We start from the raw sequence: 17,754 nt of genomic DNA on the forward strand, positions 1-17,754 counted from the left end.
AGACACTGTTGAGGGGTGATGAGGATGGTGATGGGGGAGCGTTTTGGCATCTCTTTACACGCTCGTCGTTGAAGCTTTTCTTCACCTCTCCTCTCTCCCCCACCACACACTTACATACATACATACACACACGTGCTCTTAATCGTGCGAGTCCGTCGCACCGCTTCGTGATCGAAAGCGACTTGAAAGAGCGCTTCCTCCCCCTTCTCCATGGGGGGCGTGTGCTCGCCCCTCCTTGCCCGCCCTCCTGGGCACCTCTGCTTCGGCAATGCCGCGCCTGCGTGGGTAGCACCGTCACCTCGCGCATTTCACGGCTCTTGATCGCCGCAAACATCGTCGCCGGTGCGCGCCGATGAGCTCTTCTGATGCAGATCTGTTTCGCCATGCCCCTTCTTACCTGTTTCGCGACCATCTGATCACCGCTGCGGCCCGATAGAGCTGCGTATGTACCCGCTCTCAAGAGGAAGCGGTGGGGGGCCGTGGGGCTACTTGGAACTGCTTCCCCTCTTTCTCTCTCTCCCTCCTCATCTTTCACAGACTTCTACCCGGGCGAAGGTCGTCTCACACGCGTCGGCGCAACACAGGCGGCTCACCGTGCCTCCCATCCAGTCTCCCCCTCTCTGCTGCACCGCATCGACGCGACGGGACTTTGCGCACCCGCTCTCTTGGGTTTCCGCATCGTCTCCTCAGTCGAACGCCCGCCGGGTTGGCGCCGCTCAACATGCAGGCGCAGATGATGCTGGGGCAGACCCTCGAGCACTACGCGCTGATGGACTTTGCGAACCTCGTGCTCGAGCAGTGCTGGGACATCTGCTACGACAACCAACTCACCCGCCCCGAACTCGCCAGCGGCGAGGTGCCTGATATCCAGGTGCAGAAGATGGACGCCTGCGCACGCAAGTGTGTCGCGCGCCACTTCGAAGTGCTGACACTCCTCTCGGCAACACGCGAGCTGCGGGAAAAAGAGAGGATGCAGGGCCTCCCGCCCGGTACGCTGACGAACACATAAATTTGCCGAGGTGCCGGCGGTGTTTGTGTGTGTGTAAGTGTATGCCGCCCGGCTCCGTTTCGCTGAGACAGCTGAAGATGATTGCAGTTCTAACCGAAAAAAAAACCTGTATGCCGTAGCTATCCACGTCGTTTACAGTATCTGGACAGAACGCGCATCAACAGTGGCGGCTTCAAGAGCGCCCTACTGCTAAAGAAGCAGCACCGTCGATGCGTGCCGATTGGTCTGCGAGGCTGTCTAGAGAATCCGTGTGTGTGTGAAATTGGTGGAGGTGCGGGGGGAGGCCAGTGCATCGCCGTTGCCCCCAAGCCTGTTACTTCGCTGCGCGCTCGACGTCACACGTCTTCCACCCCATCTCGACTCTCCTGCGCCGGAGCACTCGCCGGCCTGCCAGCCCCGTGGAGCCTTCAATGGCAGCGCCGGCAGACCTCTGGCACGCCTCACCGGACCCGCCAGTTCCACTTCTCTCCTCCTCTTACTTCATTCCTCTCCCCCACCTCCTTGCCACTTCACGGATGGGCATGCACACTACTCAACACGAGCTCCCCTCCCCTCCCCTCTACTCCTCTCCCTTCCGGAGTTGCTTTATCGCACCTTCTCAGTCTGTTGCGCATGCGAGTACACGTGCACGTGCATGTCCACCCTTTCGCATTCGTGCTCCGAAGACAGGAAGCGCCAACAAGCAGCCGAGGGCATTCCGTGCTCTGCACATACACACACACACGGAGAGAGAGACAGACAGACACCTCCCCCAACTCTGACAGCTGTCGCTCATTACCTCCGCTGCCTCTCTCGGGCGCATCTCTTTGCGCGCGTGCGTCTGTGAGTCCCTCCTCTGCCTTAGCCCGCGCAACGCGCGACCCCCGCTGTTTTATTTGTTCTGTTCCTCCTCTCACTCCTCTCACGACTGCGTGCGATGCCGAATGACAGGACACCTTAACCGCCAATTGAAGCAACGCGTTCAACGCGTCGGGTGGAGTCGCCGCCTCCACCTCTTTCGGCGTGCTGTCAGCGGCAACGGCAGCGCGTTACGGACTGCCGCGGTTGCGCCACTCGTGCTGAGCGAGGGGCGGCTGCTCTCGAAACGCGCCCCGAAGCCACGCGCCGACCACCGAACACGGTGGGAAACGGCGGCGCTGCCGCTGTGCCGTGAGGCGCGGCGTACCGCCTTCGTCGCCGCCGCTACTCCTCCACAATCGCCTCAGGGCTCTGCAGCTGCAGGAGTCGAGCCATCCTCTCCGGCTGATGCGTTTGCGGTCAGCCCGTCTGCGCGTGCTCGGGAGGATCGAGCAACGCGTTTCTCAGAGCGATGTGCAGCGCGCAACGGCATCGACGATGGGCGCGGGTCAGACGCGCCGCTGTTCTTTTCGCCTGCTGTGGTAGCGCGCGGAGTGCACACCGCCGGCGCGCACCCGCATGACTCGGCAGCAACTGTCATGAAGGATATGCGCATACTAGCTCATGGGCGCCAGGGCACCCTGCACCAGCCCCTCCTCAAATCAGCACGTCAGCGAGCAGCGGCGGTGAGGCGGCATCGGAGAGGAAGTATTCGCGGCGTGTGGGCCGGCATGCGCTGCGTGTCTTCGGTGCCCGCGCTCAACACTCAGGGCAGCGGCCCCCTCATGCGCCCATTGTCGCACCACGCGGCGAGGAGGCTTCGAAGGAGCAGCGCTCCCGCCGCCGCATTGCGATCTCTTTTTTCTTGTCCAGTTGCCGAGGACAGGCGGAGAGTCGCACGGGGATGGGAGGCGTCGTCGTCCGCTGCCCTCGTGTCATCCTCAAGGGCGCCTCGTGTGAGGCTTCGACTTAATGCGGCGTGGCACCGTATGTGTAAGGAAGCACTCGCGGGGCATTTGCGCGACAGTAGCGCCCGTCGCTGGTGGGGCCTCTCGGCGGAAGCGGAGCTGCGGGTGCACTTTCAGCGCGCCTTGCGCTGGAGGTCGAACGCTTGTGCGCACGCTGCCGGTGGCCGTGAGCAGTTGGCGGGGGCGGTGATGCGGCCGATGGCGGCTTTCGTTGTGGAGACGTACGCGTCTCTGTGCGGAAGGCTGGTGGGCGCTCGCAGCGGAGACGCCGCCCTCTCGGCAGGTGCGCGTCACCCATCGGTTTCATCGGAGCTGCAGTGGCAGCTGCTCGCGCTTCTCGTGCTCGCGGATGAGGTGTGTGCCGCGCTTGGTAGCAGCAATGTTGGCTCCGCACCCGCGTCGCGCCGGCTCGGTGACGATACAGATTCTTCTGTTGTCAGCGAGTGCATCGTCGCCGTGACGGCTGCGCAGTTGTGTGCGCTGAGGCATGTCGGCTCCCACGTAGGTGTGGCTGACGCCACTACCACTGGCACAGGGCGCAGCGAAGCAAACGCGCGAGAAGCGACTGCGGAAGCGCGATACCGTCTTCATGCCGCGCGCGCCACTCGTCGTCTTGTGGAAAGTCTGTTGATCTTGTGCCACATGGAGCCGCATCAAGGTGCTGCTTTACTGCCCCCAGAGCGAAGCGCCGCCTGCGCCATGTGCTCGCTGGACTGTTGGCTGGGGCAGCAACTCTGCTGCCTCGCTGGGGCTTCTTGTGGCCCATCGCACGCTGTGAGTGGGCACAGCGATGAAGGCGAGGCGTTCTCGGCACCTCTCCTGCTGCTTCTTCGTCTTCTGGTGCAGAGCACCTCGTGGCTGGACCGCGTTTCGTCTGCTGAGGCGGAGAGCGCACCATACATACGTCGGGTGTGCGCCGCCGTGCTTCTGATTGAAGGCGTCGTCGCGCGTGCCACGGAGGGTGCGCAAACGCGCTGCGCAGACACACTCCGCGGAGCCCTACAGCTGTCACGGCCTCTCGTTCGCGAAGATGGCGGCGTGGAGAGTGTGGTGCCATCTTGCACGGTGAGGTCACCGCAACGCACGCAACTTCGCTCTCAGTTGTTTCATGAAAGCACCGACGCGGAAGGTTTGGCCGCACCATTACCGGCCGTCACCGGCTGCTTTGTGTGCACCGTGCTTGACAGCTGCGCGCCGTCGACTTTACGCCTGTTGCTGTTCTCAGGGACCCCATCCCAACGCCTTCAATCGGAGACCAGCGGCCCCGAGGAGCCGGCAGATTGGGAGCTGGCTGCGGAGGTGATGATGCTGCTTGCCCCAGGGATGGCTCTCAGTATGGCGTGGCGGCATCGTCACACTCGCGCCGTGCAGTCGATGCTCTGCACATCCGCCGTGCCGATCGCGATGGCAGCCAAGTGCGCCGGTGCTGTTGAAGGCGCTGGCACCACCGCATCGGTTCCAGGTCACTTGGATGCCGCAGCACACTCTGTACTCCTGCAACGATGCGACGCGCTGAAGCAGGTGTGCCACCGATTGAGCGCCTCGGCAGGGTCGGACACATTCCCCGCCCTTGAGCCGGCCGCCTTGCTGCTCCCGTGGTCGCAACAGTGGTCAAGTCCATTCCTGTGCTTCGTTTTTTCTCAACTGCACCCGCCAGCGGTCGCGAGGATGGCTGAGGCGGTGCTGGAGAGGCTCGTACCAATGCCTTCACTCTTCTCGGCAGTCCCTCACGAAGCGCACTCGGGCGCGCGCCGAGCTGCGGCGCCGGCGACGAGGCCAAACAGAAAAGAGGAAGAGTGCAGGGGGGCTGGAGAGGTCGTGGGGACGACCCGGCATCAATTAGCGGTGCTGGCGCTTCACAGCACTCTCGCGTCCGCTTCATCTGAGGATGTTCGGGCAGAGGTGGCGCAGGTTTTACTCTCTCGCCTCTGCGCGGTACTCACAAGGAACGCATGCACGATGAAGAGGAGTGACGCTGATCTTACGAGGATGCGAGTGCACGTTGCTTGCCTCTGCCTTGCCGTCTTGCTGGCATGCACCTCGACGTCGCCACGTGACCAGGCCGCCGCTATGCATCAGCTTCTTACAGCGCTCACATCCCTGGCCGATGATGGAGAACACCCGCCGCACAGCAGGCGAGAAGGGGATGACGTGTATGCAGTGCTGCACAGTTGGTGTCGGGGGGCTTTGGGCGACATGATCCTAGCGCGGCACGCACAGCTCTCTCGGTGGTGCTCTCTGTGCGTAAGGGGCGCTCCAGCGGAGCTCCGCAGCAATGAGGCCCCGTATGGCGGCCCGCTTAGGCCTCCATCACCAGCGGACCATTTAGCGGCGTGGTGGGAGGACCAGCCACGTCTACGCAAAGACTGCAACTGGACAGGGGCACGGCTGATGCGGCTATGCAACACCGCCGCGCACCTCGCCGCCACGCCAACGGCAACCCCCATTGTACCCTCTCCGAGACAGCTGCCGGGCCTGCCGGCTTTCTCCGTGGCGGACGCAGAGGCTGCGAAGGTGGCCTGCACGGCCGCCTACGACACACTGAGTCTGGAGCAGCTTTGCCACCTCGCGCTTGCCTCTGCAGCCCCCCCGCTTCTCGAAGCGAGCCAGACAGCCCCCACTGCAGGAACGGAATCGTCTACCACGTCTGCGCGGCCTCCAACTCCTTTAGTAAATCGTTCATGTGTTTGCGCGCTTGTCACCACCGAGGGGGGCGCCCTGCTGCTTGGCAGTGATCTCAGCTCTGAGGTTGGGGTCAGGAGCATCTTCAGGCACACGGCGACTCAGGCGCAGGCGCGTGAGGATGGCGCGCTGAACGTCTTGCAGCACCACCAGGGGCGGCTCCTCACTGATCGGCAGCGACAGAGCCTCGTGAAGGCGCTGCGTGACTTTTCGCAGCGGCGCTCCGTGAAGGAGGCGGTTGCGCTCTTCTACGCGCTTGAGCGCCAACACCGGCGTCTGCAGCTGGCAGAGGCGGAGCTGTTTGCGGAGACAGCACGGCGGGCACCGCTGGTGTTCCTCGTACGCTTGTTACTCTACGTACCGCCACCGTGCAAGAGCGCGGTGCTGGCTAGGGCCATTATCGCCGGCGCGTGGAAGGCATACCAGCGTGCGCTGCAGCGGCACAGCCGGCAGGTGGCAGAAGCAGCAGTGGAGGAGACGTGGCCCGGCGGCCAGCGCGAAAAGCTGCCCATCCCGTCACGTCTTCGCCGCCTGTCACGCCGCCGCATCGAACAGGCGTGGTACGAAAGTCTGGCGGTGGCACTCCGCGCGTTGGCGCTTATCCCCAGTACCAGCGCTGCAGACGGGCCTCATGAGGAGCAGCACCGGGCTCTCTCCCTGCTCCAGCGACTTGTATACGCGCGTCCGCGCTCGATGCAGCCCCTCTCGCTGCCACGGCCGGCATCCTCGTCTTCTGCGGGTGCTGCCGTGCCTGCTGATGAATGGGACAGCGGCACGGTGCAGGGCGCCCAGTTGCTCACTGCGCTACTGCGGTCGTCGCCATGGTCAGGTGCGCCGCACACGCCTCATGAGCCGCAAAAGGCGGCGTTGAGCCACTCAGTGAAGACGCTATGCCAAATCGTTCAGCTCTGCGACGCCAACGGGGACTCGGTCACCGCCATGCGCGCATACTTGCGCGTTGCCAACTCGCATGCGCTGCCACCACCGGCGCACTCGCATCCTCCGTCATCGGCGGCGCCGGTGGTGGCAGCCCACGATTCAGCGAAGCAGATCCGCTTGACGGCCCACGCGCATCACGCACAGGTCATACCGCTGCCGCTGCTGCTGCCATTGGAAACGTGCATTTCTCTTGTCCACTTGGCCAGCATGCACGTGGCAGCCGCGTGCGATGAAGGGGCCGTTGCCCACGCCATTCGAGCGACGGCGGCGTCTGGTGAGCATCATCAGGAGTCGTCGGAGGCGTTCGCCCCGGGAGCGCCATCAGACCCCGATGCGCTACGGAGCGGTACTGCGCTGGTGGAGGACTCTTTCGATAGGAGAGTAGGCCGCGGCGATGCGGAAACGAAGGCGCGGCCGTATTTGCGCGCCGCCTTGGAGGCCGGTGCTGTCGCGCCATCGGACGCCGTCACCGAGTCCGCTGCCGAGATCGCCCGTTTGGCGAGTACGCCTGCCCGAGGTGGGACGCGGGGAGGCAACGTCGACCGCGCCAACGACAAGGCTACACCGGTCACCGTTGCCACTGTAGCGACCGCTGATGACAGTCACGTGATGGAGTACGCGGCGAATTGCATAGCGGCAGTGCAGCGACTCTCGCCGACGCTACCGGACCGACTCAGGCGCGTCCTGGACGCCGACAGCGCCCTCATTCCGTTGACGGCAGCGCTGCATGACGCACTGCAGTGGTGCCGACTGCGGCCGCGATCGATGCCGGCTCGCGAGGGTGCTACCATAATAGCGGACGGACTCGATACCGCCTCGCTGCACTTGCTGGCCGACCATGCAGACAGCGACAACCCCGCTGCTGTCGACGTGGTGACGCCGCTGTTAGCAGCGCTGTTTCAGCTGGAGGGTGCAGAGATGAGCGATGTGGTCAACGTTGCACCCCTCCACCCCGTTACGCCGTTCGCCGCGAACGCAGCGGCGATTGGGACTGTAAGCGACGCCGGCGCTGCCATGGAGGAGGTGGAGGGGCGGGAGACATCTTGCATGGTGGTGGTGGTGACGCGTCGCACCTTTTTGTGTCGCGCTGCGCGTGCGAACCTCGATGTCTGGCGCCTCGTAAGGCACGCCGACGTCTTGCTGAGCTACACTTGGGACTACGTGTGGGAGCTCTACCGAATGGAGTCGACAGTGCTGTGGGTGTCTCCGGCACAGCAGCAGCGCGCCTACCTGGCCGTTGCCGAGTGCGCTCAGGTGATTGTGGCTGCCTTGCAAGCGCTAGATGTATGGGCTGTGGAGATGCTCGCGCACGAGGCGCGTCAGCGAGGCTACGACGACAACCAAGGCGACGAGCTGCCCTCTCTCAGAACTACCGGAAACAGTGTGCCTACTGCACCCTCGAGCGAGTGGGGGCTGCAGAGATCTGTGGATGAGTGGCGTGGCCGGTTGCGAAGTGAGATGCTGGAGCGGGTCCTTGTGCGGCTGCTCAACGACAGCGACCTACCCGATGCCGCCGTGGCCTGCCGCGGCGAAAAGGCGCTGGCAACACTCCCGTGTTGTCTTCCGTCATGGGGGAGAGCAGATACAACATCCGCCGCGATCGCGCACCTGTTGGCGCTGATCCAGCACAGCAGAACCGCTCTCGAGAACTGCTCTCCTTCGAAGGCACTGATGCAGCTGGCGGGCGACTCCCTACGCGGCGGTGTGGCGACGACGCAGCAGTTCTGCGACGCACTCAGCCCACTCATGCATACCTCGCTTGCAGGCGTCGACGGTGCAAGGGCCATGTTGCCCGTGCACCTCAGTCATCTCGCACTGGACAGCCTCTCTTACGTCCTCCATTGTGTGACGGTGGCGGCCATGTCGCCGCGCCCACCGCAAACCATCGCCGCGCTGGCGGAGCTCGAAATCGGTGGTATCGCGGCGCTGCTCGCGCGGGTGGCGGCAGCGGAAGGTGTGCTGCAGCATACAGCGTCGCTCGTCGAGCACGCGCTATTGCGCATCGAGCTGACTGACTTCGCGCCGCACACCGCCGATGCGCAGCTCCTCCGCACACTTTGGTGTCTGTCGGCCACCTTGAAGTACACTGCGGTGCTACTGGACGAGTGCATGGCTTGGTGGACGCTTCTTGACCTCGAGGCAGCGACGGCCACTGCGCCGCCAAGCGAGCTCCTGCAGGCCATTGACACATCGGGCAGGAACTGTGGTGGCACCTTCACCTCTGCACGCATGCCACCGGTCAGCGACGGCGTGCTGGCGGACCTCCGGGCGCAGCTAAGGCGGCTGGCAGCCGCGTTTGCGGATCTTTACGCCCTTGGCTGGTGCGGTGGCGTTCATGCGCATCTTCCAGAGGACTTTCGCGCGCGACTGTGGAGCCGAGACGAGTCGCGTGCACAACATCTGCATGTTTGCTTGGCGCTGCATCACCTCACAGGCGCCTCTGGTGATGCCGCGGTCTCTTCGCGGCTGACAGGGGTGGCGGAAGCGCTCGAGCAGGCTCTTGCGCTTCACCCCTCCGCCTCGGCCGTCTCAGGGTCGAGGAGAGGCAGCGCGATACCGAAGCAGTCAGGCTCCATCGACATGGATGCATTCATAAGGGACAGGGACGAAGGCGTCACAGAGGCGGCGCGGCGCACGGCGCTGGTGGCCACGCGAACGATAGAGCGCATGTTGCTTGCCTATTTGGCGCTAAGGAAGGGCGGCGCCGGGGTGGCAGGACGCACACCCGGCCCAGTGACGCTGGTGTCGATCACCGCCGTCGAAGCTTCCCTCCAGCGAGCTCTAATGCATCACCTGCCGCTGTCGCAGCGGGCGCTGCTCTGGCGTCTGTTTCCGGTGCTCATCGATGATGGCTGTCACGCTCCTAGCGTTTACGAGGCAACGCCAGATGGGGCGAGCGGTGATGCGCCGCAGTCAATGTCGTGCGAGACTGCTGTTGCCGAAGAGAGGCCATGGGGTGCAATGTGTGCCGTGCCGACAGCGGTGTGGCGGCAGTTGGTGCGCTTGGGCGAGGGAAGGGAATCTATGGGAAGCGATGGAGCGCTTCGATCGGGCACTGCTTCTGAGGATGCATCTGTGATGCACAGCGAGCGCCTTGTCGTGTACGCAGCCCTCCTCTCCCGAAGACCCCTGGTGTTGGCGGGTGTCGTATGTCATCCTCTCGTGCGACACCATCAACTGGCCGAGACGCTGCGAGAGCAGCGGCAGCAGGTGCAGGTTGGCGCCAGCAGCGCAAGTGCCGCAGGCGTTTCGAAGGGCATGTCGTGCGAGTGGCTCAAGAGGCTGCTGCTGTACGGCGCAGAAGATGACACGATAGAGGAAGCGAAACTGGCGGCAAGCGGCGAGGCCGGCGAGCCCGCCCTGCCCATTGTAGGGGCAACAGTGGGCAGCCCCCTCAACGAGGACGGCGGTGGCGGGTCGCTGTGCACGTCCTTACGAGGCCCCCTCCCGTTCTTGCTCTCACATTCTATGCGAGAGCAATTCGTGTCCGTGCTCACTCTTGCAGTGCTGCGCGATGCATCGCTCATCTGCGTGGATCATGTTGGTGTCCCCTTGGCTGCCGCCGCCAACGCAGCGGGCGGGGCTGCAGCTTGCCCGCCGTCGCTGTCGCAGCCCTCGTCCTTCATGTCCCCCTTAGCGGTGGAGGCATTGGTGGCCCAGAAGCGAGAGCGTATGTTGATGGAGCTAGTGCAGCATCTTGGCTACGTCGCCCCACATGCGCTGCGCACGGCGTTTCAGTGGATTACGGGGACGCCGTATCCGCCCAAAGCGCGCGAGCCGTTGTCCTCCGTCTTGTCCGCAGAAGAGGTGCCGCAGGCTGAGTTGGAGGGCATCACGCTGAGCTGCGTGGACGCCACCTCACTGCGCCGAGTGCAGGTTGCACTGCTGTCATGTGGCCCATGGCCGACTGGCGTGGCTCGAGCGCTTCTCGAGTACGCGGCTCGTGTACACGTCGCAGCCCCGGCAGGGCCTGTGACCCAGGCGCACAGCAGCGGCGATCACACGACAAAGGCGCCGTTCTCAGAGACACGTGAGCTCTATCGTGAGCTGAAGTGGCAGCCCGACAAGGAGCAGTACGGTGTCGATGCTACATCACGCGCGCTAGCAGCAGCCGCGCAACTCCGACTCGACGCCACTGGAGGTGTGCGGATGCCGAGCGTGCGACGCTCTCTGCAGCACCACAGCGCCGACGTGGGCGGAAGCCCACTGCGCGAGCGGCACGAAAACAGCAGCGACGCCTCCGCGTCCTGTTTTCCAGCCGGCGCTGCTGCACTGCCCTCGTCGGCTGAAACTTCTGGGTCGAAACTGTCGGCGCACTATCGAGCGAACCACTTTCGCGTGGGGTCGTCACCGCGACTGCTTCCCGAAGCCGCTGAGGAGAGTTCCTGCGTCGACAGCACCAGGCAGGCGGATTACCCTTCTGCCGATGTGCCGCTCTCTGCGATTCAGTTGGCGTGCGAAAAAGGCGCGTACTTGGTGAGGGGTGTCCGCGCAGCTGATGCACCACATGCGGAGGGGGCAGCAGCGCGCATGGCGCTGCGCATGCGAGAGCTCGCCATGGCGCCATCCTACACCGCCTGCGCTCACCTCCTCGTTGACGACGCGTTTTCGGCAGACGTGACGGCGCTGCCGACGACGCATGTGACGGCTACCTTGATGTGCGCTTGGCACACGCTGCTGTTGCGCGCTGCCGAGTTGGACTGCTGTGAAGAGACTTCGGTCAGTGCTGGCGGTCACAATAGGGCCGTGACGGCCGAGGTGCAAAGCTCGACACGAAAGCTGCAGCGTTCCGAAGGCAGTTCCAGAGACCCTCGCAGCATGGCACTACTGGAGGTGTACGCGATGTTCTTCCTCTTGGCATCGCGTATGCATGGCCGACTTACCGCCACCATGTCACCCTGCCAACAGCCAGAGGTGCACCAGCTGCTGTTGAGTGAACAGCGCCGGCTGCGCTCGTTGAAGCAGGAAGTAGCAGCGTATTGGGCGGCAGTGTGGGCAGACGAGGTGATGGTGTCGGAGCCTGTGCTCCGCTGCAGCACCGCGAGCGAAGCAGAAGCGATTGGTGCTCGCATCGACAAGTACTGCCGCAGCGGTGCGGACGGAGGTGGCATGCCCTCCCTCACGTTCGGTCCCCTGAACCTGCGGGAGCACCTGCGTCGCGCGCAAGCACGTATGCAGACGACGTCGAATGAGCGTTCAGCGTCGTGCTCGTCCTTAAAGACCTCGCGTTCTTCAGAGGCGGAGGACTGCGGTGCTGCAGCGGAGCTCGTGGATGTGCACAAGGAGATCTCTGCACAGCTGCGTGACGCGTGCGCGAGAATGACACTGCGTCCGCGCGTCCTTACCGCAGAGGGGTCGGCGAGGCCGCAAGACGCTGATGCCCACATCAATCCGGAGCAGGCGTGGTCCTTGTGGCCGCCGGCCGCCTCAGAGGCATACCGGCTGCGGGCATCCATGCGCGAGAGCCTGAGGGCCGATGCCCTTGTCACTGTTACGCTCCGCCACCCGGTCTCGGTAGTTGCCTACCTGCGCGCGTGGCAGCGAGAGCACGAGCCCGTGCTTGAGAGCCGTCTCTCAAGCACAAGTGCAGCGCGGCCAGTTGGGAGCGTAAGGACCTCCGCTCTGAGCGCATACAACGTGGAGGGTGCGGCGTGCGTGGTGCTACCGGCGGTGTGCGTGCAGTCCTCTCCTGCGGTCCCGAGAAACGATGCACAGCGGATATCGCTGATGGATGTGTGGCGTGCGGTCGATGCGTTCGAGGGGCGTGGATGCCTCGTACTTGCATGCATGCCACGCGGAAGTCACGGGCACGCATCCGAATGCGGCGTTACGTGTGGCCGTGGTGAAGGCGCCATCTCAGCAGGCCCTTTTCAGGGCGGCTTGGAAAGCGCAGCAGGCGGGGGTGACCCCGCCGGCGCAGGTTTGGTGATGCAAGCATTCTTTGATGTGGTGTCGCGCGAGGACGCGCGCCTTCAGAAGGGGCAGCAGCAGCTAAGGCGGCAGCGCGCAGGGCGCCCTTCCGAAAAGGCCCCCAGCGCTGACGCGCTCGTGCTGCTGTCCGTCCTGCGTCAACTGCGTCAGCGGCTGCTTCCGCCGCCTGCGGGCAAAGCTACTGTCACGGTGCCCGGTGCATGTGGCAGGGAGATGTCTTCTGCAGCTCCGTTGGCGGGGTGCGAGGGCGACATGGCACGCTCTGTGTCCCAATGGGCCGCCTTCGTTCCTCTTTCCCATACACGCACACGAAGCACTCCGCCCACTCGCCGCAGCGGTGGATCTGGCGACGCTGACACGGACCCATGGCCTTCGGGGCCTTTGCGTGATGACACCGCCTGGAGCACCTACCTCCACATACTTCACCTATGCGGCGATGGTCTACGGAGCCGGGCTGCGCGGCGTCGCGGGCGTCGTGCCGCGCCGTCTGCGGCCACTGTGACACACGTCGCACACCAGCTGCAACGATTGATGACGCTCGCCCGTCTTGAGGAGCAGACAGCCCACCCTTCAGTGCCGTCTGCACGCCGGTCTCGCCTGCTGAGTGATGAAGATTCGGAGCGCATCATCTGCTTTCAGATACGCGGTCTGCAGCGCATCCGAGACCACGTACGCATTCTGGGATGGACCGTCGAGCAGCACATGGAGCTGCTGCTAGCGCAGGAGAGTGTGTTAGCAACGGTGACTGCGGTATGCGCGCTTCAGGGCCGCCCTCACCGTGATGGAGAGTGCTCGCTCGGAGAGGGGTCGAGCGGCACCGTTTCATCAGGGTGCGCCGGACTCTCCAGAAGACCACCAAGGCGAGTTGCTCCAGGAGCGTATGAAAGGCCTGTCAACCGAGTCGAACAGGCGACAGCAGCGTGCTTCTACCCTGCACTGGCACACCTACTGCGACAGCGCTTTGTAGCAACCCCGTCTAGCCGCACCACGAGCACATCCGCGCCTGAGGCATCCACGTCACGACTGGTGTTTCCTCTCGTGGATCGTACGCCGCGTGCTCCGCATGCGACAACAGCGGTGGTGACCGAGTTTGGGGGTGCTGCTGCTGCTTCGGCGCCTCGCCAACATGGCCCCGCCCCCTCCCTAGCACCGCAGACGACAGCAACAACAGCGACAGCAGAGAGCGACAGAGTGGCTTCGACTCTGTTGACCAGCATACATGCTGCCCTCTCTGAAGCGAGAGAGCAAGGGGGCCATCCAGCTCACCGACACCCCATCTGCGAGGCGGCGCACCCCTGTCCTACCCCGACCCCTGGCAGAACCTGCAACGACCTGCATGCGCTTCTCTCTGCTGTCGTCGCCGCTGTGCAACGGCGCTCGCGCGACGCCGATCCGCGACTGCTTTTTGCCTTCCTCAGCGGCAGGGAGCGGGACGCACTGTGGCCGCTCTGGGCCTCTGCAGAGGCGTCTTATCTGGAGCTAATGATGGAGTCTGTGGGGCTTGCCGGATCCACGTGCTCGACGACACAGCATGGGCACCGCGTCCTAGAAGCTGGTTTGACGCTGTACGCTCTTGTGCGCCCGTGGCTGCCTCTCTCCTCGGCTGCTAAGGAGGCGTGTGCCATGGAGGCGGCGCTGTGTCTCGTCACGCTCGCACTACAGCGGCACAAGCCCCTGAACGACGCGAGAGGCGCCGCAATAGACGTGGACACAGCTGCGACGTCCCTCCCGTATCTCCTCCAGGCTGTGCTCGTCGATATTTTGCATGGTCAGCAGTCGGTGCGACTGTCCGCGCGCAGTATTGTTCTCCTCGGTGCGATCTACAGTCAGCTGCAGCGCTGGGAGGATGAGGGGGCCACGACGCCGCAAGTGGAAGCAGGGGTCCTACTGTGGCGGATCCTGAGGTCCTTGGGCGCATTGTCTGAGAAGGATGCCGCTGAGGTGCGGGACGCGTGGTCAGCAGAGAGTGAAGCCAGCATCGCTGCCTGGAGGCCGGGAGCTGCCGATTATATGCCCTCACGGGTGTCTGACAACGCTGCGCCTCCATCCGTTTCGGACACGATAAGGCCTTGCACAGAGCTTGACTGCACGCGCACCGATGTGGGTAGTGGCCCTCGTATCATCCACGCAATCTACCACGGTTCGTTGCAGGTTCTTTGTGAGAGCGGGAGCAGTGATGGGACTGCCGAAGCGGAGTGTGGGCGATGGAGGTCCCCTCTGCTGCTGGCGGTGACGCGATTAAGGACCTGGTTGGCCTGCGAAGAGATCGCCTTTGCGCCCCGCCCTCTATCACGTGCGCGGAGTAGTGAGTCAGCAGCAGAGGCAGCGCTGCACGCCTCCACAGCCACCAGGCTCGCCCTGCCGCAGCTGGGTGTCTTGGAGGACGTGCTCTGTCTTATGCTAAACAATTTAGCCGGAGACGCCAGTGGTGCGCGCCGCGCCCACAGGGGTGACAGCGAACGAGAGCAGTCGGCAACGCGCCATTACAGACGCGCGTTTCTCAGCATGTATGGACTCTATGCAGAAATTAAGCGCGCGTTATCGCTGCCGCCGTGGAGAGGGCAATCGCGGCGCCGCCAACCGAAGCGCGCGCGCGACGGCGACGGTTCGCAGCACTGCGATGGTGGTGGACGGCTCCGTGACGGATGCGGCGCTGACGTCGGCGACGTTGCATCGCTTCTTCTGGAGGTTGCGGTGGTGGCGGCGCTCTCGGCAACTGAGGCTGCGCGACCCTGGAAGAGCGCGAGCGCCATCTCCGGCGCTTGGCAACTCACTCTTCTTACCGCCTTTGTGAGCTGCTGCAACGCGCTCGGCACTCCGCTGCCGAGTTCTTCATACCGGCATCGGCGACAGCGCTCGAGGCCGGAGCAGTCATTGGCAACACCTGTGGCGACGCACGTTACCCCGCCTGAAGAAGGTGTGCTGGCATGTGTGGGTGTTGATATGCACGCCGCTGTGCGCCACCTCGCAGCGCGACTTCTTCCTCGCCTGTCAGAAGGCATGCCGTTCTCAGCGTTCTCTGCCTCTGGCGCCCTTCAGGACTGGCGCGGCGTGCTGACGGCGCTGCGAGCGGTGCAGCGCGTGACGTTAGCTTTTTCGGTACCAGAGACGGGTGTGCGCGACGGAGGGGAGGGTGGCGATGCTGGGGCGGCACAGGGGGGCGTGTTGGTGCTGAGCACCTCCACAGCAGGGCTGCTGTGGGCGCCCCAGTCTCATGAAGACTTCTGTGTTCGAAAGTCGGAGATCTGCCTCGAAGCGCCAAGCCACGGCGCTGATCATGCCAGCCGCGGTACTGCTGCTCTTGAGGGTCATCAAGCGGTGCACAGCCAGGGCCGCCATCGACACATGGAGCAAGCTCTCCACAGTATGTACTACGCCACGCTGCGTCTTCTGTGTCGCACACAGCACCTTCTCGCGCTCCCTCTGCCAGTCCTGCTGAAGGAGCTGCTGCATCCATTAGCGGAGCTCGAGCGCGCCGCCGCGAAGGCGTCGACCCTTTCCCCCAACGCCGCCGACGCGACGCCGTCTGCGGTCAGGTCGACTGCGCCGGGCTGCGACGACAGTGCCGCTGGCAGAAACTGGAAGGTGGCCGATCGACTCGCCGAGCTCGTGGAGGTGGCGCAGCAGGTTTCAACTCACCCGGCTCTGCGGGAGTCAGCGTCATCCGCTGGTCCACACAGCGGATTTAGCAGCCTCGGGGCTTGCTGGACGACAGCGTGGCTCGTGTTCATGGCCCTCGCGCAGGTGGAAGAGGGCCTCTTTGCTCAGTGCGAACCGCCTCGAAGCAGCACCGGTGGCGGCGGCCTTGCGACGCGCGCGACAGCCGCTTTCGCCTCACCGTCACGCTTGTTTGCATCCCGGTACGTCGACCTCCTCGCCCAGCGAGGAACCTATGCTGCCGACTACCTTGCCTTTCTGCTCGTCGTGTCGCACCACTGTTACAAGCTGCTTCCCATGCATGACAATGGCCTTTCTGTGGCGTCACAGGCCGAAGAGGAGCGTCGAGTGCAGCTTCGACGCACGCAGCTGCGTCACGTCGTCGCGGTGGCAGCGGCGCCGTCCGCTGTCGGCGCAGTGATGAGACTGTTTCAGCTGGAGCCCTCGCCGCATCCCCTTCGTGCCGCTACAGTCAAGGCGCGCCCATTCTTGGGGGCCGCCTTTACATCGACGGCTGCACCGGATACCGACGCGAAGAAGGGACTGCCGTGTGCACATGAGGAGGAGAGGGCCTCCAGTGAAGCGAGACTCCCTCTGTCAGCGCTGACACCCGACGAGGAGGCCCTGCTGCACCGCCTCAATCACCTCTTGCAGACGGCGCGTGGCCAGTCGGCACTGCCGTGTAAGGGTCGCGGTGGTGCGTGAAGGAAAGCAGCAAGAAGGCTGTGCTGAATGTGGGCGGCGAACGCTGCCGTGCAGAAGCGATTCCTGCAGCGAAGGCCTCTGAGAAAGTGAACGAGGAAGGGTGTCATGTGTCGTCTGCGGGGTGGTGTTAGGCACTGTGTACATGTGCCTCTTCGCCTCACACATGTTGCCCCTACACTTGTCACGACTGCATCGCAAAGGCGCCTCCGTTTCGCGCTTCCCTTCCTGTCACCTGCAAATTGACCCTGCAGCGATGTCAGCCTCCAGAACCCACACCATAGGGAAGCCACAGCGATGCGCCGGTGCTGGTGTCGGCGGTCAGGTCCTGCATGGTGTTGCGTCGCCGCGGCCTGCGACAGTGGGCGCGTTTGCGCGGCGCTTCAGCGTGACTCGAGCGTGTATTTCACACGGGCCTCACGCTGCCCACACCGGTGGCGGCGAGCCGGCGCGACGCCCCCGACGTGGATGCACCACGTGGCGGCCGGCATGGTATGCGGTTACTGTGTGTGAGGCGGCCTGCGGGGCGGTGCGGCGTGTGGAGTTGGAGGCAGGGGCCTGCGAGAGGGCCGTGGAGAGGGGGGAGGGTGGCGGTGTGGAGTGTAGCCCGCGCTGCTTAGGGGAGAGCGGACACACGGCAGGGGAGGGCGAAGAGAAACAGTCTTTGCGGTGAGCTCCGTTGCACACATTTGGGTGACTGGTGGTGGTACGTTTATTTTGGGTTGCGATGCCCTTACGGCACCGCCCCTCTCCCCTCCCCACCCACACACACACACATTCTCACAGATGGACTGGCACGGGTGTAAGGGCGCACACGCCTCTCTCCCCCCATCCGACACCTTCCGAGCGCAGAAGCGGTGAAGGTTTGGTGAGTTAGTTAGTTTGTTGAGCCACGCTAAGGACGGCCAATGGAGCCAAAGGTTAAAGAGAAAGGGTAATCGAACAGCTGTGCGCGAGACCCGAACGGGTGAGATTTCTGTTGCGGCGGTTGGTGCCTCCCCTCCCGTTCCATGAGACGACTTTTTGCGT

General features: G+C 64.0%; 2 protein-coding genes across 2 annotated transcripts; both read left to right on the plus strand.

The window, feature by feature from the left end:
- Positions 1-721: 721 nt before the first annotated feature.
- On the plus strand, positions 722-1,009 carry LSCM1_07173 (uncharacterized protein; the record flags this gene model as incomplete). Its single annotated transcript, XM_067324558.1, has 1 exon — positions 722-1,009. One exon carries the CDS (start codon positions 722-724, stop codon positions 1,007-1,009), a length of 288 nt encoding a protein of 95 aa, XP_067180915.1.
- A 1,826-nt stretch (positions 1,010-2,835) lies between these two features.
- On the plus strand, positions 2,836-16,728 carry LSCM1_07174 (uncharacterized protein; the record flags this gene model as incomplete). The annotated part of the gene is made up of 1 exon (XM_067324559.1): positions 2,836-16,728. The coding sequence occupies one exon, from the start codon at positions 2,836-2,838 to the stop codon at positions 16,726-16,728; it is 13,893 nt and encodes a 4,630-aa protein (XP_067180916.1).
- Positions 16,729-17,754: the final 1,026 nt, after the last annotated feature.

This window comes from Leishmania martiniquensis, chromosome 8 (genome assembly GCF_017916325.1).
Source record: "Leishmania martiniquensis isolate LSCM1 chromosome 8, whole genome shotgun sequence".
In the NCBI taxonomy this organism is placed as follows: domain Eukaryota; phylum Euglenozoa; class Kinetoplastea; order Trypanosomatida; family Trypanosomatidae; genus Leishmania; species Leishmania martiniquensis.